This window comes from Cylas formicarius, unplaced genomic scaffold (assembly GCF_029955315.1).
Source record: "Cylas formicarius isolate icCylForm1 unplaced genomic scaffold, icCylForm1.1 PGA_scaffold_10__41_contigs__length_53128322, whole genome shotgun sequence".
NCBI lineage: Eukaryota > Metazoa > Arthropoda > Insecta > Coleoptera > Brentidae > Cylas > Cylas formicarius.
Genome location: NW_026844214.1, coordinates 46888835 through 46912088, shown reverse-complemented (window position 1 = coordinate 46912088; position 23254 = coordinate 46888835). Strand labels below are relative to the sequence as shown.

The 23254-nt window shown below is 33.5% G+C and overlaps 1 protein-coding gene across 1 annotated transcript in view; it reads left to right on the top strand.

The window, feature by feature from the left end:
• Positions 1-23254, top strand: part of LOC132696266 (zinc finger protein 474-like) — a 47146-nt gene that overhangs the window by 12050 nt on the left and 11842 nt on the right. The window contains exons 3-6 of the mRNA XM_060661009.1: positions 1249-1465; positions 4583-4817; positions 12152-12390; positions 20678-20794. Coding sequence (XP_060516992.1) covers positions 1249-1465; positions 4583-4817; positions 12152-12390; positions 20678-20794 — 808 coding nt within the window. The remainder of the gene's footprint in view (positions 1-1248; positions 1466-4582; positions 4818-12151; positions 12391-20677; positions 20795-23254) is intronic.

Genomic DNA, 23254 nt, shown 5'->3' with positions numbered 1-23254 from the left:
TTTGTGCAAACTACCCGAGGCACCGGCGACGAACACCCGAAAGCGACCGAAACATTTATTCAAATAAAGAGAGAGGTTTAGACGAAGACATACAGATACAAGCGCTTGAACAACGCGCTTGACAACAACAACTAGGTTATAACAGTCAAACGATGTCTACCATGAGACGGAATGATCTTTCCAATCCCAATCAGGTTTCCACATTATATGAAAAAATACCAAAATATTATGCTATCAGAATTTATTATAATGCAGTCCCCGATAATATTAAAAACATACCAACCATGAAAGAATAAAAAAAATTAAAATATTATTTTGTAGTAATTGTTTTTATAGCATAGAAGAATATCTTAATAAAGAATAAAAGCATTCTAAGTTGTTATATTAATTATTAATTGTGAATGTTTTTTGTCTTGAACTAACCAACTAATGTGGTAAATTGTGTCTTTATAAATTTTATATTATGTGTGAAGTATGTTTGTTATCGCCGAATGGCATATACTTTTTTATTGTACTTCTTGACAATGGGTAGGATTATATTATCTTATATGCTTTTCTATTCTATTCTATTCTACCCCTGGGCTAAATCAAAAAATTTTGAAGGCAATTTATTTGGTCTGTCTTCGTTGTTTTTCGAATTCTTCTTAAACTTAAACTTTTTGCACTCTCAAAACAGGCCCTAACGGACCTTAATTGGTTTTTTCTAACATTGGTCCCCTGGAGACTCAAAATTCTTAATAAATTAACGTTGCAGCTTTGCGCTCTGAGTAAGTCAATAAGAAATGATTAAATCCAAAAAACACTTGCATTAAGTACCTGGGACCAATAACAAGGTAATTAACGGCCGATCAACACGGATTTCCATTGATGGTGATTGTTTTTAAGAGACCACTTAAGTAATTAGAAATAATAGATAAAAATAAATCTAGAAAATTAGAAGTGTTCAGTACGTAGGTATTTTCAGAAAATGCTACTTCATTTATACAATTATTGTAATATGCCCTAGTAAAAAAATGCTTAAAACTTCCACATATTGACATTTGGCACTTAAATAGAAACCTGGCTTCACCAAATGTCTACGCCTATTTTTCATAATATTACTCCTAAGATTTTCAGACTAAAGATTAAAGGTCGTGTCACAAAATATTTCCCGATCGTTGCTGTGAATAGTAAATGAAAATAAAACTGACCACTTTAATATCAATAATTCAAAAATAAGATTTAAAGAGTTAAAAATTTCGGTTTCAGTTTGGCCAATTGCATCGAAAAGAAAAAACCGAAAAAAGCTCCCAAAATCGACAACTACAGCGACAGCCACGAAGACGAAGAAAGCAGCGTGATTCAAAGCGCGAAGTTTAACCGATTTCGACGCAAAAATCGGGACAATTCTGTGCCTTTACGGCCGTCGACGAGGAACGGTACCATGGCAGCCATCAAAGACCCGAATAACAACAAAACGCTAAAGGTACTCGATTTGTTAAAAAAAACAATCAACATTTTTCAACATAATCAGAAATCGAATTCGAAAAAGAGGTGGGTCGGGCTAAGATTATTTGAAAATAAATTAACTCGGTATAAATAAATCCGCCCTCCCTGATTTTCGAAGGTATTAGTGCGTTGCTTTTTTGTAAAATATTGATTAAAAAAAAAGGAAAAAAAACACTCCACTCCTAAAAAATTTTTAAAAACTAACCAACCCAACTGACTAAAACTTTATTTAATAGAAGACGTTGCAGGAATTTTTAAATGTAATAGAAGTAATTATCAAAAAACATGCTATTAACCAGGTTATCATGGGAGATATTAACTTAATGTTTTGTAACCCAACAATTATTTAATAAAAGAATATAAGAGCTTGTTAGTGCTAAATAGTTATGATTTGGTAAACGAAATAAATGTAAAAAATCAAATTGAAAAATTCAACACTGCGACATTGATTGATCATGTAATATGTAGTGACAAATTAATAAGGAGATGTAGCGTTGGTTGGAAGGTTTAAACCCAAATACAAATATTATATGTTAATTTATTTAGATCTGAGGTACAACCAAAAAATTGAAGATATCTGATACAAAAAAACAAATCGGAAGTTATTCAAGGAAGGTCATCTCAATAGTTATTGGAGACTAGATTTACTAAATGTGATAAAAAAAAATTAAAGTCCTAAAAAATAAGTTAAATATCAAAATCAAAGTTCAGAAAATATAATATTTAATAATTATTAATTATTTTAAAGAATTCTATAATGGCATATCTTTCTTAAATTTTATTTAATTTTAATTATTGTTTCAACGAATGATAAGACAATTTATTAACATTTCGCATATTTAAATAAAGTTTTCATCAGTAGTAAAAAATTTTGGGCAACGTCTGCCAACGTTCAACAGAAGACCATGAAGCAGTTGGATATACTACCGCATTTTGAGAATATATCAGAATCCTCACTCGTCAAGCCGCGTTGGAGTTGGATGTTAAAAGAACCAGCCTCAGAAATTGTTTAAAATTAAATATGCGAAAAGTATTTAAGTTTTTACCCGTGCAATATCTAGAGGAAAGGGACTATGACGCTAGATTACACTAATGTAATATTTAAATGGACGTGCATTTCGCTGATAACGCCTTACGTCATATAATTTGGACCGATGAATCGATTTTTCATACAAAAGCCCCAATTTTTAATCGGAAAAATACTGGAGCGATGAAAATAAGAAAAGGGTGTTGGAAGTAAAACGACAAGGTAGACGATCTGTGAAAGTGTGGCGCGGAATATACCTATCAAATGTTATAGGGCTCTATACGATATTTAAATATGCTCAGAAATACCGGTGAACGTGCTCAATGAATATGGCAGCACGATGGTCTCCGTACCACCGGGGAAACGATATCACTGAATTTTTAAGTCAAAATTACAATCTTTGGATAAGACAAAATGGCCACCTCGAAGTCTAGATCTTACTCCACTGGACTTTTTTTATGGGGGACAACTAAAGATAGGGTATTTAAAGAAAGGTGTATACTACGGTAAATGAACTACAAGACAAGCTGTAGTCCAACTAAATAAACTGTAGAGGTTGTTTATACAACATGCACTATTCAAAATGGTGGACATGCTGAAAAATTTCTGTAGATTTTCTATTTGGTTTTAATTTAGTTTTTACTTTGTTACCGGTACTGTTTTTTGTTGCTTTTACTTGTTACTGTTACATGTTTTAAATTTTTAAACTTTTATCATAATTATACGTATTATTTTACATCGTTGACAATATAAAAAATAATGACATAATTAATTTCCTAAACCTATAAATCTCTGTATTACCTTACCTACAAAAAAGACCCACCACGCATTGCAAAAATCCTTAAAGTTAATTAGAAAATAAGAATAATAGACTTTTTTAAAATTCTTTAAAATAATTAGGTGTCAGTATTTCGAAAAGCATTAGATTTAAATACAGGAGATCGCGCATCGTTGAAAGAAAGTCTTCTAAAAATGTGTTTCAAATTTGATCAAACATCAATACTGCCAGCAGTGGAAGATCATATTAACTAAGAACATAATTTTGCATAAAAAACATATAATCTCAATTTCTGTATAAACTGCACAAACTTCGAATAAGTAGTTTCTATAAAGTTATTTTTGACAAGGATTCTAAAAATTTCAAAATATATGGGGTGTTCCGTTTAAAATTTTAAAACTAATGTCGGTCCAGCCCTTATCGGACACCCTGTTTATAAAAAAAAAATATTTTAAAATTTAATTTGAACCATAATTTTTTTTTTCTAAAATTAGTAGTTCCTGAGAAAGGGTACAGGCCCCTTATAAAGTGTCCACCCTGTACAAGTGCTGCCCATCTTAGTCGTTGGGATTTGGTCTCTTAAGTAATTGTCACCATCGTTGTAGAGCTCTCGCACTTCGACGTTAGTTCGGAATGCGTTTTCTTCATTTGCTTTGGTCATTGTCCACGTTTCGCATCCATATGTTTGCTTGATATATTTTAATTTTGGATATGCTTGGGATGCTTTTCGACTTCATAGGGTTATTAACTACGTATGGGCAGCGGTTTGCCGATTGAACTCTGCCCTTTATTGCCTCAGTGACGTCGTTATCCGCAGTGAGTGTGACTTCAAGTATTTGAAACGTCCTGCTCTCATTGTTATTAGTTCGGTTTTTATTTCTGCTGCTCTCACAGCTTTCTTTAGGACTAAGTTTCTTTAATCTGTCATATCCTAGACACGCCTCCCTCCATACAAATTTTGGTCATCTGGATGAGGTTTTTTGGTAAAGATGATTTAATAAGAACGGACAGATGTTCTATTATAAAAAACACATTTTACAAAATTTCCGTGCTGGCTCGAACATAGCCGAACACAAGCAATACTTCTCAGCTCATGCGCCAACTTCTAACACTCCCGAAGATTCGCGGCAATTCAAGTTTTCCCGCTAAAAGTGACGTAGCACTCGCATCGCTCTACTACTTACGGGTCGGTTTAAAGGTTTTTTTCTCCGTCCTTAACTTCGCGATTTTTACCAAGCTTCCAATCGGTATACTATACTATATATTTCTTTTGAATGGAACTATTAAAGGTACCCGGTCGAAAATTGACCGCGATGGCCTCGGCGAATTTAAATGGCGTGGCGAATCTAGCGTTGCCGGCCGATTTGAAATTGGCGTCATCGACCAAACTACCGGAACCTTGTCGAAGTTGCGGCAGACCGGACCAGCCCGAACGTTTTCACAGTCATCCCGCCACTCCTGCTATGGCCCTTCGCAAAAAAAACGACTCCGGCGATATTGCGCAGGAAAACCAGCGTTTATTGGGTGAGTGAGTTTTTAATGTGTTTATTTTTTTATTTATTAAGGTACTTCGTTTGTATGAACTTTTGTAATCTTTTCGTAATTTTGCTTCGCTTCGTTATAATAAACCAAAGCAAAAACACTGTACGGGGTGTCCAAAATAACTCGATAAACGATAATAGAAAAAGTGCATAGATTTTTTATATTTTTAATTTTTTGTATAATATAAGTTTATTCCGAATAACTTCTCATGCTTACAAATTTAATTATAAATTTAATAATCAATTTCACAAAATAAACGTTTAAATTCACAGAACCAAAACAATGCTTGTTAGTGGTAGACTTTCGAGTTCGCATTTATTCTATTTTATTTACACATTATTATATAATTAATAGATTTTTTTTAATCAAAATACGTGACTACAGACTAATGAAAAGGTGCAATAGAGACGCGGAAGGATTATAACCATTGATCCAGAAAAGTCGGATATAAATTAATTGTTACAAGCAGGTTTGTTTTGTTTTTATTTACTATTCATGCATAAAAAATCGTTCGCAGATCTGTCCAGAAAATCCATGCTACGTTAATACAATTTGTTAACACAATTCTGTTATCTGGCATATTTCAAGTGCACAAGATCACTAAACATAGCCTTCAAAAATCCACTCCTCCACAAGGGATTTGTATTTTTGAAACTTCGTGATACTTCTGATTTGTTCTGGTAATTGATTGTAGAGCCGGGGAGCAACATTCTTATAACAACTTTCGTTTTCGTACACAGCGCGGGATAAACTGTTTTTTTTTCTTGTATTGTATTAATGTATTATGGGTTCCATACCTATTTTGCCTTTATGAATATTATTCAAGATAGTCTGCCAGTATTGCTGTCGTATATCCAACAACTTATTTTCCTTATAAACCTTTTTTATAAACCAACGCTGTAACCTGACCAATTTTTTGAGATGTGATAATGCAATACTTACACTATGCCATAGCACAATAGACTCACAAACTATGTTTAGAATGCGTTATATTTAAAAGTCTCTAAGATATTTAGGATTAGATTAGGTTTAGGTTTATTTATTTTACCACAGTATACAAAATGTAGTAAATCAAAACAAAATAAACAAATACATATAAGGATAATAAATCAATATATCGATAAAAGCACAAAACACACGCAACCAATTTGTAAAAGTAGACAGGTTACGCAGGTTTAAAATTTTAAATTTAGGCACACATTAGTAGTGTAAAAACAGTTTATTGTCAGTGGATTCTTGACGGCTCCCTTAAAAGGATTGCTACTAAGGCGTTTTATATTAAAATTCAGGTTTAAAGAATTTTTAATCGATGGTGTGCATTACGCGTTGCGTAGGAAATAGTGTCAGGCTGAACAGAAAAACTAGATTTATTAGAGTGAATTTGCATATTGTAAATGAAAGTAGATGGTAAAGTCATAATATGAATGGTGGGAAAATGTATTCTACAGGATTCTCTATAGTCTATAGTCAATCCAATTGTGGTGTCTTCTGCAAATAGTGTACACTTGATGGGCTTCATAAAATGTGCAAAATCATTCATATAAATAAGAAAAAGGAGCGGACCCAAAATCGATCCTTGCGGGACACCAGGACGCTCACTCTTTGACTTCAATTTATTTAAATTTAGATAACAAACTTCTAATTTTGTTGCAGACATATTTTATGTGCAGGTCCCACTTCATATGTCTGTCCAGCATAATTCTCGAATTTCGCGTGTGTTTCCTATCTGTAAGAGGCCTAGGTGAGCGGGAGAATTTGTAAATGAAGTTAAAAGGATATATTTTGTTTTGTTACAGTTTAATGTCAGTAAATGTAACTGGTGTCAGTTTTCTCCCTGATCAAAACTCACATTGTCGTCAACAAAACTTGTTACTTTACTATTTTGTGTTTAAATATAGTAGATCATTTATAGATAGGGTGAGCAGTAGTGGACCTAGCACGCTACCCTGTGGGACTCCATATGTCACTACCCTTGGTTCACTGATGGTCCCGTCAATGTTCACGCTTTGTTTTCTATTCAAAAGATTACGCACTCTTCCCCTCAAATCACACTGGCTTAGCTTATACAGTGTCGACAGATCTATAAATACACATATAAATACAAGTTTGGTTCACTCGAGTCTATACCATCATATATTTTCTCTGGGCCAGCCTAAATTGCATCCTGTGTAGATCGTCCCTCTCGAAAACCAAAACGCCACGCAGACAGAACATTGTTTTTATCCAAAAATTTAACAATTCTCGCTTTAATTACTCTCTCGCAAACGTTGCCAAAAGTGTGTTCGGTAGTTTACATTTTTTGTCTATTGCCACCTTTATAAATAGGAGTGATAATTATATATGTAATTAAATATGGATAGATGGATTTTTTGTGAAAGATGCACCCTTTATCATATGTTGAGTGGATATTTTCATCATGTACAAAAATTAAATTATAAAAGACGTAAAAAGTAAAATTTTTCAAATCGAAACCTTATATTTTTATAATTTTATCCGGTTTGACTTCGTATAAAATTATCTACTCCTCAAATTTGTAGTTTCTGAAATAATTGCCAATTTTCCTATTGTCTGTGGGTTATTTGACCATGATACTGAAACTTAAAAAAAAATAGGAACCCACTTCAAATTCTAAATATGTAGTGCTATAGCAAACGCAGTATCCATTTTTTCATCGAAAGATACTGTTTAGCGATTAAGCCACGTCTTGTTTAAATGGTACGGCAAATTAACAAAGCTGTAGGTATTGGACTAGAAATAATTCCCGATGGATGAGAGAAAATCGTAACACCATCCACAAAAAATAAATGTTTGGGAAAGGATTGTGAATAAAAAATCCCCAATTCAAATCAGGTTTGATTTTACCAGGATGGTGCTCCGCCCCATTTTGATCGACAGATGCGTGAATATTTAAATAAGCTATTTTCAGGACAATGAATTGCTATAAATGGACCAATAGAGCCTACAAGATCTGGATTTTCTTCCTCTGGGGACATTTAAAATCAAAAGTTAATAAGGAAAAAAATAGAATTAGATAAGGCAAATTAACCATATAGGACATGCTACATGAATTATGCGTGAAATTTGAGGTATGATTCAAAAATGGATTTTAGAAAACGGTGTTCCATTTAAAAAAGGAACTTGGTATCGGCATCTATTTTTGATGCACCCTGTATATTTTCTATTTACCACAAAACATGCGCAACTCCAATCCAAACCCAATACCTGATGTTTGAATGAATTTCTTCCATATTTTAGCTCTTCACTCTATATAAAAAATTAAACATTTTCTTTTTAAATATTTTTTATATCGCTCGTAGTTTCCGAGTTAAGGAACCTTATTTCGGACACCTCTTAGTGCAGAGTGAAAAAATTATGCGTGTTTTCAAAGTATTTTACGGGATTAAATCATATAACTATCCCTGAAACTAACGGAAATTTGATAGGACTTCGAGAATTGTTAAATTGCGTACCAAAATTCAGCTCTGCGTTGCGGAAATAGCAATTCGCTTTTTAGAACACCGTGCAAGTAAAGTACTCATTGGGTGCGTTAAAACCGAATGTTATTTTATCCAAGCACCGACAAAAATCAATAAATTTCCCCTTGCATCGCGTTTCAATGTCACTACTGCTAAGGCGGTGCACCGTGATGATTAAATATTTCGTTTCGTTTATTTATTATCGAAACAATTCGGTCGATAGGTATCACCGATTCGTTATTAATTATTCCTTCGAACCTCATATTAACAAAACTCCCGAGGACATGAGAACAAAGACACAAAAAATAAATTACAATGGATACGGTGGAATGACGTCAAAAGGAAATATATATTCCCAATGAAACGTCACACAAAGGTGAATTTCGGGGAAATGCCGGCAAAAATTGGTTATTGGTTTATTTTGAATATTTTTAGAAATATGCCAGTTTAAAGTTCAAAGTATAAATAACAAATTAAAAATAATCTTGATGAAACTATTTTCTTGCTCGTAGTATCCGAGTTAATTTGAGTTTTTTGGGTAATTAAAATTGGCTACAATAATCAAAATCCACATTTTTTCTGGGGTAATTTTTTTATCCTTATTATTTATTTCTTTTCAACAATATATTTTTAGAAAATACAACCTCAGAAATGTTGAATAATTAAAAACAATTTCAAAAAATCAAAAGGGCAGCTCTTGTTAGTTAGTTATTTGCCACTTTTTACAAACGGTTAAAGGGCTAGATGACACTCTACTCCGGGATATCATCCGTACCTTTCCTGCAAATCCTCAAATCCTGCATCCGACTGGAATCCTGCAGACGTTTCGCCAAAATCTCACTTAGCATCTTCAATGCTCGCGCTCCGAAAACGCTTCGAACACTCAGAGTGTTGTCATTTCATTCCCTTAAGTTTTTGAACCAAGAGGTTCTTCTTCTCGCTTGACTCCTTTTGCACTTGATCTTTGCTTCCATTTAGTTCCTCTGATAACGTGGTCAAAGTGTTCCATTTTTATTCTTTTTAGAGAGTTAATTATTTCGTCCTGTTTCTGGGTTTTCTGCAGCAGTTCTGGCTACCTCTATGCAACTTTTGACTTCATGAGACTGCTCCATTGTTTCGTGTAGCCATGTTCCTAAGTGTATTTTCTTACTCTTTATTTGGTTGTGTTGTCTATAGTAAGAATTCCGTTAACATTTACTTTCTTTGTAATAATCATGTATTTAGTTTTTTTAAGGTTCATGTTTCGTCCATATCTTTCACATGTATCATTTAGCCTATGCAGTAGGGTGTGCAGATAATGGTGTCGTCCGCATAATGTAAGTTGTTTTAAATCTGTCCTTTTATGGTAACGCCCTCCTGTCGTTCATTCATAGCATAGCTTCACCTCGCAGAATTCATCTGTAAGCTGATCTTCAATTCTGACCCCTTGCTGTTTGGTTCCAGTAAATATTGGCTATGTTTTGGTGTTGAACTTTATCAAACGCCTTTTCAAAATCAACAAAACAGGCGTAAACATTTTGGTTCATGTCGAGACAACCTTGCGCTAACACGTTTATACCGAACAGAGCCTCTCTAGTCCTCATACCCTTTCTAAAGCCTAATTGGCTTCGGAGTCCAACTTAGCGAATATTCTATTATGAATAATTCTTAAAAACACCTTCAAAATGTGACTTATAGAAGTTATTGTTCGATGATTTGGAACGTTCTGTAGCATTTGGTTTCTTAGGTAACGTTATAAATGTAGATGAAAGCAACTGTCTTGGAATAACTCCGGTTGAGTACATGATATTAAAGAGATTTACGAGGATCATAATTGTGTCTTCATCTATAATTTTAAGTATCTCGTCAGGATCATTTGCTCTTCCTCCGTTCAGTTCAGTTCAGGCCGATCGTCATTGAAAAGGTCTTTAATATATTCAGTTCAGCGAATCAGCTGTCGCTTGACATCGGAAATAATACTGCCGTCGGAACTTCTCAATACAGTAGACTGACTATATTTCGTCATTCCGGTCATCTCTTTCAGCTTCCTATGCAGATTAAAGCTGTCATATCTTCGCTCGTATTCTTCCATTTGATCACACTCTCTCCTTATCCAGTCTTCTTTGGCAGATTTAATTTTTCTTTCTTTCTTTGTTTATATTTGATTTTCTACCTGTCGTAAAATCTCCCAACATCTAAGACCGTTAGAAGATAAAATTCCTCTCGAGACAGCAGGTGTTTATCACATAGCGGCAACGGCAAAGAGATCAGTTAGACTTCGACAAATAACTACATTAGCGTTTTCTGAACATGATCCAGAAACAGGACACCGGCCTTTTCTGCACATCCCAAACACCCCAAGAATATAAACTGCGACACAGGTTTCTATTATATTATATTTTAGCTGAATTCCGTTTGGAATTCGGTCGTCCGTGAAGCAATTAAAGCTCCCTCTACTATTTGATCCTCCCGGTCAGGGATTTAAGGTGCAGTGCAATCATCAAATCTGTTTCAGACAGCGCTCTGAATGTCAACGAGACAGAGTAAACACGAACACAGTTGACTTTTAAATCTTGGCCTTCTTCTCTGATCACTAAATACGGAGTTTTCTGTAAATTAATTTCCTTTAATAAAACAGAGTTTAAATAAGGTTGTAGGTAAACAAGAACCCTGCCTCGATACCTTATTGATTTCATATGGATTTGATAACCTTCCTCTATCCGCAATCCTGCTAGAATTCTGGCTATATAGATTCTTAACTGCATTGCCAGTCCTCTTAGTATATTTTCAATATTTTGGTCGTATGTTAGCGGCGGCATTCCTCTGCTTTGTCTTCGTTCCATACCTCTCTTCAACAAACTTTTCTTCACTGCATGTCTTGGATGTTTTTCAAAAGTTTTCTCTAGGCCTAGGAAAGCTAAATTGATTTCTATATTTTTATTTCCTTAATTTTCAAGATGTGACCATCTTCTACCCCGCTTTGAGATTGCTGCAATTGTTCCAGGTTGGCATCTTCAAAGATGCGCTCATATACTTTTGATGGTATGCCCAATAATGTTGCATTTTTTTTGTTCCGTTTTCTGGCACCCTTCCCTGACATATTATCTCCCTCTTGCTTTTAAGGATCTCTGTTTCATAGTGGCTTTTCCTTTTTAAATTTACTTAGAGCGATTCTGATGTTTGATCAACGGCCTGATCGATATTATCATCTTCTTCGTTGATCCTGTTGATCCCTAATTTTTGAAAATAGGTTCTTCATCTACCAATAATGCAGATTTTCGCGTGCATTTTTTATTTGTTTTATAATTCTATGATTGTCCTCAATTCTTAGCTTTTTTTTTGTTTTTTAAAACAATTTTTGGTTTCGTGGTTCTTATTTCCGATACATCTCTTTTTTTAAAATTGGTGTTACGTCTTAAATGATCTAATTTTTTTCCATGATTCGGATTTTCTTGAGTGGTAGCTGCCATTATCAATGTCTATAACAGACCCAGCAGGAAAAAGATCTAGCATTTGCTGAAAGCAGTGTTCTGAAATATCAGCATTCATGTCTTCATGATACTCTCCAGTTCGTTTTGATTGAAATGCTAGTAAGCCACCATTGACAAATTCATTTTTGCTATCAATGTGAGTAATTATTAATCTTTTAGTGAACCATCCTTCAATGAATGCTTTGTATTTTTTTCTAGCATCAGCATCAAATACAAAAGCAGTAGATTCTTTAAGAACGAACACGGCAATATATGCTATAACTATACCTGCCTCTCTTGAGAACCTTAACCATCATCATAGGTACATCAACGGAATACTACTGAGATCACCAAGTTTTACAGTTGAATAATCATTTATAACTCTTTTCAGTGAAAAGCACGGTCCAAAAACCGATCGCCATGCGATACAAATCGAAACGACTGGCGCAACCGATCAGCGCCATAAAAAAAAGCGCATCGCCTCATCAAATCGACAGAACGCGATCGGAAAACACGTCCAAAAGCGACACGACGAGAATATCTTCCGGAAAAAGGACTTTGACGTGCTACATCTGCGGACGAGAGTTTGGCACAGCCTCTTTATCTCTGCACGAGCCAAAATGTTTGCAGGTTAGTATATTGACAATTTTACAATTCTTTGAGACCTCTGGCTTTGTATGGTTTGTCGTTCGCTATTTATCGATTCATCCGAAAGTTCAACATTAAAGGAAAAGCTTAGCCATTCCAAACCTGAACATAAAACAAATTGGTCCGCTGATGATGAAATCATGGAATCCTCATGTCAATTTTCATCACATTAGATTCAAGGAACGAGGATACAAAAAGTATATTTTGGCTGCAATCAGGGTGTAGCCCAGGGTTCTGTGATTATCATCTTTATGCCGATGACAATTAATTGAACTCAGCAAAGTAAGCAACGGTTTTAATTATGATTTGAATAGATTTGACGATTCAATCACTGATCAGTGATGAGATTTGGAAATGATAATCAAATGGATAACATTCAAGTCAGCGCCCTGGTTTAATTCATATATTAAATATGAGTAAGATCACTCTATCAATCTATATATATTTTCTTTAAGTACTTATGACGGAAAATTGATCCCCCAAACGATTTTTTAAAATTTTGATTTTAACAACATTTTTTTATAATGAATATTATTGAAAAATGGATTAAAAATCAACCGTAAGAGATAAATTTATGAAATTTTCTATGGTCAAATGTCTATACTTTAAGAATATATTAACTACTTAAATTTATTTTTTTATTTTCGTATTTTTAACTAACTTTTAAGTTAACAAATGAAAATTGAACAGATTTCTTGGTAAAAAAATATGTTTTTTTTATCGGTCACATGCTTTATCGACTTAAGTTTAAGATTCCGGGAGAAAATTTCACTGCTCGTCATTAGTTTAAACAAAATGAATTTGTTTATGACAGCGCGCCGGGCGCCGAACACTGTGGAAGCGCCGCGCTGCCGAGCGTCTCGAACTGCATTGAAGATTGAAGTGATAATTTAAAATAATAATACAAAATATTATTGTAAAATAAATTTTATTAGTATTTGTGTTATTTTATTATAATAATTATTTTTTTTTTAACAATATTAACAATCATAACATACTGAATAGAACAAACAAGCTTAAATAATGAAATTGTAAATTTGTCATTTATTTTTTTTTAAACTTATTTTTTTTTTAATAAATACTTTTTCATCCTTTGAAAAGAGTCTACATTCTAGCGAAAATTGTTCCAATGGTTTGTAATAATGATGATAATGTCATAAATAAGTTCATTTTGTTTAAACTAATGACGGGCAGTGAAATTTTCTTCCGAAATCTTAAACTTAAATGTGGCTATTTTTTTTACCAAAAAATCTGTTAAATTTTCATTTGTTAACTTAAAAGTTAGTTAAAAATACGAAAATAAAAAAATAAATTTAAGTCGATACGGTTGATTTTTAATCCTTTTTTTAATTAAAAGTACCTAAAATTTTCATTATAAAAAAAAAGTTGTTAAAATCAAAATTTTAAAAAATCGTTTGAGGGATCAATTTTCCATCATAAGTACTTATAAAAAATATATATACATTAATTTTTTATGATCAAGTGGTAAATGGGGGTGCACTTGACGTGATCTTACTCATATACAAATAAAAAGGTTGAGAAGTAAGGATAGCTCCTTAGAATTACAAAATTTTAAATGTCTTGGGTCAAATAAGAATTGGCACGAGTTTGAATTGAACGATTTAGGCGAACAGCCGATAGGAGAACCTTGTTGGTGTGCACGTAAAAATGTTATATGCAAATGCGCCTGTAGTTCTAAGTTTTATCATTAGCAAAGTCGTCGCTATAAATTCCGGCTAACTGGGTCGGATTTTCTTAAAGGTCGGTGCAAAATGAGGCAGATATTTAAGCATACCGGGAAGAAGTACGTACGTTATCGGCCGTTTCGATCTAGTAATTTGTCTGGTACAAACACGGGCAATATTTCTGGATGCCAAGATACGTAAGGCTTTAAACATTTGATAACATTATGACGAACAACGCTGTTAATGTTATAAAAAAACCATATAGAATATATAATTAAATTTAATAAAATAAGGTGAAGAATGAATCGTAAAAATTGAAACTACCAGTCTAATATTACAAAATAACAAATGCCAATGTTTGAGACAAGGATACATATACCGTATGTCCCATTTAAGAACTATACATCCTTGTTAAATATTTGTTTATGGTTCGATTTTGATAAAAAAAATTTATTTGTTTTGCTTAAAGTCATGGCCAACTGAGACTATTTAACAAAAGAGAGAGAAGAGAGAAGTGTTATTAGGAATTTTTAAAAACATTAATTGGCAACGAATTCTTATTCAGTAGCACTTAGCACCCAACTATTCCAATTTTTATGTTATATTTTTCAATACAGCCTGTTTGAAATATCGTTTGCGCCCCATTTAAGGCTGTATAACGTAGTAAAATCTTTGATTACGGTTTGATTTTGACAATTTTTTTTTATTGGGTAGATCTCTTAAAATTGCACTAAAACCTTGTGTTTCTTCTTACATCAACCTGAAGTCATTGCAAACTAAGACTAATTTTTGGTGTCAAATATCGAGAAGGGCTATTAGGGATTTATTTAACCATAAAGTGTCAACGAATTCTTATTCAGGACGAATGAAAAACCTAACTATCCTAATTTTCATGAAATTCGAATACAGGGTGCTCGAAATATCGCGGGCTCAATTTTGATAATTTTTTTTGTTAGATAGATTTCACTGAAAGACACGAACGATTTTTAAAAAATTAGATATGATTAGATTAGGATTAGGTATGAACTAAACAGACTTTGCAAATTAAAAATTATGTTTGATTCTCATCTACTAATGAAAATAACAGAAATATCAAAATTGATTGGCATCAGAATACTGTTTCCTAAAATCAAGTTTATTACTCGATAATTTATATTTTAATTTTGTTTACGTTAGACCTACTAAAATTTGTCAATTGTGTTGTTATTATTTATTATTTTTGAAGTTTGTATAATTAAAATTTGTAAGATCTTAAAATCACATATAAAGTAGTCGTTATTTACAAAGTTTACAATTTTTATTTTTAAATAACAACTTTAGTCATTGGTCTAGTTACTTTTAGGTAGACCTGAATACGAATCTGTTATCATTTTCAGTTTGAAAAAATCTTCTAATATCTACTACGATTTTTCCCTTTTTAAAAACTGTGTCAGTTATGAATATGAAAAAAAGGTTTCATTTCTCTATGGTAAGATCTATCCAGCAAAAAGGAATTATCAAAATTGAGCCACAGGAGTAATGTTTAAGCGAATTTCATGGAAATTACTATAGTTAGGTTTTATGTAGTCCTGAATAAGAATTTGTTGACATTTTATTCTTAAAGAAATAGCCCTTCTCGATGTTTGAGATAACAAAAATTAGCCCCAGTTGGTGGGTGGTGACACGAGCGGAGCGAGTTTTTAATAAACGAGTGAGTTAAAATGTTTACCGAACGTGTTGCATACTATACTTTTTCTACCACCGTTAGTTTTTGGGTACATTTTCGCAAAACAACACGAATACATTCACCGACATGACCGTCAGAATTGACAAACGTCAAAATTCAAAGCGTGGGAAATATCTCCGAGAACATCCGATTGCTCCCAAATCCGTGCGGTAAAATCCCGGAAATGTCCGAAATGGCTCGGATTCATGGGAAACGAAACTGACGTGGTAAAGTGACGCTTCCCGCACGCTAGACCGGTGGGTAATTAGGTATTTTACAGACGGGAGTAGAAAAAAATTCATATTACTTTTATAGAATAAAAATTTACATAAGAATTTTGCGTCTTCACTAAATCCTGCACGATGAAGCATTGAGTATTGAGATATATTTCGTATTGTGAAGATACGCGTTATTGCTATGCGTATTAAAAAGCTCTAATCCACAGAAACAACGCAATTTTTTTTTACCCGTACCCTATAACAATACATATTACTTTTATAGGCCAAAAATTTACATAAGAATTTTGCGTCTTCACTAAATCCTACACGATGAAGAATTGAGTGTTGAGATATTTTTCGTATTGCGAAATTGTGAAAATACGCGTTATTCCTATGCATATTAAAAAGCTCTAATCCACAGAAACATCGCATTTTTTTACCCATGCTCTATAACAATACATATTTAATTATAAAAAGCGAAGCAAATAAATCCTTGTTTATTTATGTAGGTTCAATTTTTGTGAAGCGGTTTGCTTTGATATTAATATCCGACTCTACCGGGTTATTATGCATGCACGCGTCACCTTTTAATTAATTCCATGGGATAAACATGCGTGGGTCATCTACGAATCTGCATTTGTTTCAAACCAAGCACTTTTTGCGTTTCATTCTTCGCGTTCGGTTTCTATATCGTTCGCGTCTTATTTGTAACACGTTTTGTAATATTGTTAATAAATGGAACGGAAACATTATTACAGAGGAAGCAACTTGTTGGAGCGACTTTATACCAGCTCAGAAAATATCTTCCAGGTTTGTTTCAATGATATTTTTGAATTTAAGGAAGCAAACGTTTCAGTTTTTTTTTATTTTATTTACCAATACAATAATACAAGTATGATGCAAATCGCCATGGGCTTTCGACTTTCCTCAATCGGAAGAAAATATTTTCATTGTCGCAGTATTACCGTTTGCTTAATCGTTCTGTTCTTTTTTGTAAAATATTTCTCTGTACCCATTTCTAGAAATTTTCGATTGATACAGTAAATTCTTATTGTTGGGTTGGTTGAATATTTGAAAATCGAAAATTTTTGGTGAAATTCGCCAGTATCCTGGTTACTAGTTCCCTGGGGATTAATAGCTTCTATGTGTTTCGAGAATCATTACTTTACCGTCTTACACAAAATTGATAATTTTTTTTTCAACTGGGACGCCATGTTTATTATCAAATATTCTAGATAATTAAAGGCGCTTTCATTTCGTTGTTCCTATACATAAATGGTAAGGTCTTGAAAATGCAAACAGTTCTTTAACAGCTTGTATCTTTTGGGGAACTAAGAATAATAATAATATAAATTACTAGATTTATTTTTTATTATAACGTATTGGTTTTCGCTTTTTTTCTTCAATCGACATTTGATGTGTCTTGGTAGGTGGTTCTATCTTTAGTCCATGCGGAAAGTTTCTTCATTTTGAAAAAAAATGTTAAAAAGCTCTCTTTGGTGGATACTTTTGTCATTAAATTGTAAAGTTTCTTGATTTTTGGATGAAAACAATACAAAAACAAAAATGTTAAGCGTTTTCAATTGTCTGTCAGAATATTTGATAATAAACAGGGTATTTATTTGAAAAAAAGGATTTTGGAAAACAGTAAAGTAATAATTTTGTAATCACCCTGTACATCACAGAAGATATTACTTTACGCGGAATTGGCACCCAAGGTGCCGGCAAATTGCAGCAAACATTTCAGCTTTTTAAATAGAAAAAAATGCATAACAATGTTGAAAATCCGTTTTAGTTAAAAAATATGCAAAATAATTAATGTTCTGAAAATCGACGGAGACAGATTTAGGGTAATATTTTACAGAAACGATGAGCGCAGAGAAAAATAGAATACACAAGATGTCCGATTTAAATATTAAAAATTATAGCAACTTTTTCAGAAAATTGCTAGGTCTTTTTTGCCCAAAACGTCGGCCAACGTTCGGCCAACCATGAGACGCCCTATATACCGGTCGGCGTAGGTAACTTTTTAACCATGTGTCATTTCATTTTTCGTTTCTATAAAAAGATAAAGCTCTCATTATAAATACAATTGCAAAAATACAAAACAATAATTATTTCAATATAAGCTTAGCTTTTGATAACACTTGCATAGTTTTATAAGCAGTAAAGACGTCCAATAAATATCAACACACTTTAAGGTTTATAATATTGCATTTAGAACGTTGCCGTTATTTTATATACATATGTTTTTGTTTCGTGTTGGTTACTTCAGCTCAAAAACAGAGTTGGGGTTATATGCCTCACAGGGTAAAAACGTTTACAATTCTTAAAGCATTCTGGAATCCCATGTGCTTGAAAAGACCGTCAAAGACGGTACTGTTTTTCAAACTTTTGTCGTTTGCACAATTTTAAAAGACATGTTTAGTTTAATGTTAAACAACGCTTAAAAAGTCAGGTTATGATTGATATTTGACATTTGCGCACTTTTATTAGAGGACGTTAAATGTTTGATTTTAACGCAATGTTGCCGGCTCTATATGCTCTATTGCCGGATCTGGACTCAGTGCACAGCATGGGGCTAAAGGAGTGGCTGACCTTCTGTAGGAGGGGGCACAACGGGCCCATCTAGTGGCCTAAGTGTTTGGACGCCCGCGGTGAGCGCCCTTTAATACCAATACCAATGCTCTATTGCCGGGAAGTTTCCGTTATTCTGTTGTTGAGAAGAGACAGCATATAAAGCATAGGTATGACAAAAATTAATCAAAACTAACCACATGCTTTCCGACAAATAGACCAATCAAATAGGTCTATAGAGACAGCTACAATGGATTGCGGTCAAACATTTAGCGCCTTCTCTACCTAAGTACCTTTTTGGTTACTTATAAAACCATAACTAATCGCAAAAGCACTTTATTACTATATTGCTATATTGCCATTATTATTCATATACAGTCTGTCCCATTGAACACCTGTACAACTGTACACAGCTGTAAAATCTTTGTTTACGGTTTGATTTTGATGGTTTTGTGTTTTGATGCACTGAAACTGCGTTTTGCTAACAGCTTCAACCGAAGGTCATAGGCAACTGGGATTATTTGTTGATGCCAAATATCGATAGTAAAGTGTGTACGAATTCTTATATAAGACTCTCTATGAAATCCGAAAACAGGGTGCTCAAAATATCGCGGGTGCCTAGCTTAAGCACTACTCCTGTAGAATTTTTGTTTATGACTCGGTTTTGTTAGTTCTCTTTTTGTTGCATAGAACTTACTAAGAAGCGAGTGTTTTTCATATAACATCGACTAAAGCCACAGCCAATTGACAATTGACACATCAGTTTTTTTGAAGCGGAAAATAGAAAAGCGCTTGTAGGAATTTTTTCAAATTTAAAATGAATCAGATTCTTATTCAGACCTACCAATAATCAGAGTTTTGGACGTTTTAAAAAATAAATGCTTACTATGTAAATAATGATTGTTTTATGTGTGGTTTTGAGATCTTGTAAACAAATTTTAACTATGCAAATCTCAACAATAATGATAAAAAATAATGCAAACATTTTTTAAGTGTACTATAAGAGAGGTATACCCATGACGAACTAATTCTCTTAAAAGACTAAGAAATAAATTACGAAATTCGAAAAAATGTGTCTGAAATATGGTAGCAATTTGAAAAAATCGCTAAAAGTACAGATTTTCCGCTTCAAAGAACTTAATATGTAATAAAAAAATTCAGTGTTTTTTAATGAGATTTATCCAACAGTAAAAAAGGATTGAGTCATAAATAAACATTCTACAGCCTGTATTCGAGGTCCATTGTAATTAGTATAGTTAGGTGTTTAGGTAGTCCTGAGTAAGAATCCGTTGATACTTTATTCTTCAAAAAAAATATCACTTCCTAAATGGGGTACACTGTATAAGACACCTATGTAAGTTATTTTGAAAACCCATGTAAAACTAACCAATTTTCAAAAGCGAATCTGATGAACAACTTTTATTTTATGGCCATTGTGATGTTTTTCAGAATTGATAGGAATATCTTTATAAAAAGGAAGAAGATTTAATTTTAATTTATTTTTTATTTCTGAAACTTTTCTGACACAATTCTTCAAAAATGTGGACTTAAAACGCATATTTTAATTGCAAAAAAATTCAGATTTAACTTTACCAAATTTACGTTTTAAAGCGCTCAAAGCGAGGGCAATTCAGTAAAAAATTATTCAATATATTTTTTGTGCCAAATAAAATAGGAAACTTTCAGTTTTTGGGTTGTTATAATATCTATTTATAACAATGTCAACGTAAAAACCCATTGCTGTAAACTTTAGGGTAAAAGCAAAACAAAGTGACAAGGATATAAAATCAAGATGGGGGGAGTGGGGGGTGATTCAGTGTTTATAAACACCGTAGGTAGGCTTTATAACGGTAACAAAAATGGATTTCTTGCCATGATAAAACTTATTTATGGTTCATAAAGTTAACGACAACTTCATCATTACAAATAAATAGAGAGAAAATTTTGGTTACCGTTTCAACATTCTCCATTTAAGTTCTAGAGGTTCATGGAGATATTTGATAACAGTTACCATTATAAAACAAAAAATGTTAGTCGGGGATGATATTAAACAACATGTTAAACGTGAATTTGTATTGTTTCAGAAATGGGAAAGAGAAAACTCAAAGCTGCCGCGAAATCTGCAGAGAAAAGTACCAGCAAAGCCGGACGGGGCTACGTCCCACAAGGAGTGGAACGAACTGGCGTGGGAGTCGTCGCAAGTAAGTCCGTTTACTTTTCCGTTCGAAGTTTCCCTCAATCGTATCGCGCTATTTGTTAACGTCAATGGGAAATCTTCAATCGCGCCGGTAATGTCCTTGAACTTTCATTGACCCTCCCGTCGTAGTAAAGCCAGGAAGTAATTTTTAGGAAGTTTCATAATTTACCCGTCCTTTATCGATTTTAAAATTACGCGGCGTCGAGAATATGCGCCTAAACCACGATGTGGGTGCATATACAAAGTAGCTAATAATAATAATAAAATCGTTAAATAGTGTCATTTACAGTGGTTTTTCGGTTTTGAATAAATCTATAGTATTCTTCTACACTATATGGTTTTATTTCTACGAGTAAATTAAAATGTTCTTCTCGTTAGCATTTATTATTCGGCAAACTATTATAAAATCGGATAATACGCACCCTTCTCCCTCATGGTCAATCTGTGTCTGGGATATGCGTAATTCATGGTTCTTGTACTATAAACCTCCCAAGACTCACAATTTTCAAAGAAGTTACTGTTTTTAAAGACGAACAGTATACTTTCTTGTATGAAGATTGCAGCTAAGGTTAAAATTTTGTTTTCTGCATCATATTTCGTAGGGTTCTCTTTTGGCAAATAAAAATTCTTTCTATGGCTTTACAATTTCCGTACATGACAAGACCGTATCTCGTATGAGACTTAAAATTATGAAGCATTTTTTTAGTTTCCCATGAAACCTATAACCGATATATTTATTTAATTCATCTACTACATTATTTACATGATTTTACCATGATAAGGTGCTTTCCAGAAACATACTCAAAAACATTGTGCAATCGCTTAAAACAATATTACAGTTGCTTAAATTTAACGTATAACGTTCTATTCTAGATCGGTTTGTTTTAAACATTGTTACAGCAGTCTTAGTCTTATTAATAATTAATTTGTTCTCCCTATGGGAGGTAAAATATCTCCAATATTCGCGCAGTAATTTTTCGATGGCCTGTCGGAGGTTTGCATAGCAAAACTGTCTTTTGCACCAACCTTTTTAAAGAAATATGTGGATAACATAATCGCATCAGTCTCCAGTGACGAAGTGGCCGAGATTTTAGCGGTATTCAATAGCTATAATTCCTTGCAATTCAAAATAGAGAGGGGAAACTGGACAAAGCGTGCCGTTTCTAGATACAAAAGTCTCTAGAGATATCAACAATATTTTTTAACACATTAAACCTACTATTTCTGAAAGGTATTTAAATTTCCACTCTTACCACATAACTAAAACTAAAATGGACACTGAAAACACCCATAAACCGTACGACATACGACGGCGTACAAACGTACAAAATATCAAAAATTTCAACTACTCACCCAAACCTCAAGATAAACAGATAAAGTCATTAGGGAGTGTGTTCACTAAACTTGAGAATAGAGACCACTAAGGAACTGCAATGTAGTTTATAGCATACTACGGAACCAATGTGATCAAGAGACTCAATAAAAAGAACTGTTTTTGTAGAATACATGCCAATAAATAAAATGCTAGTTTCATATATTCAAATTTACTTTCTTTAAAAACTACAAATTGTAACGCCGCTTCTCGCAACAATTGTGACATCAGTTAATCTAAAATGTAACGGAATGACTTTTAACAAGGTATGATTAAAGTGACCATACGTCCCGTTTTGAACGGGACTGTCCCTTTTATAGGTCACCTGTCCCGTTGTCCCCAAACAAAGCTCCGGGACGCAAAATTGTCCCGTTTTGTGAAACAGCGCGAAAATTTAAATCATGTAGCTCACGAAACAGGCGTGGGCGGGATTCACAGACGATTCGCATCACTGTCAATCGGTGATTCCCCCGCCCGCCCGCGCACTCTGTTCGTTACTGTTTATTGTTTATTAGGCTATTCACGCGCGCGCACTCAGACTTCTCGTTATTGTTTTGTTTTTACGTAACGTTTTTGAAGTAGTTTAGTGATAAACTGCTATAAAATTATTTTTTTATATTGTGTTATATAAGTGTTCATTTAATGTCAACTTACAAGCAAAATACCCTTTTATTAAGCAAACTAATACTCCTTCAGATGTCAGATGCGAAAAGTATCGCACAGAGTTTAGTGTTTCCCATAGTGGTGCTGGTGATATTGAACAGCATTTGAAGTCAGAAAAACATAAAAATGCCGATCGTGCCGCTGCTTCCAGTTCTTCAATGTTAAACTTTTTCAAGAACCCAAACCCGCCAACTTCAAAGGATTTGGATATTGCTGCTGCAGAAGGCGTCTGGGCTTATCACACCATACAAGAAAACCACAGTTTTCGTTCCAATGATTGTGCGTCCAAATTAATTCAAACATGTTTTAATCCGAAATTCACATGCGTGCGCGTTCAGCGATCGACAGTTTAAAAGATGATCTTAATAAATCCAATTGTATTACAATTTTAAACGACGCTTCAAACCACGGTAACAAAAAAATTTATCC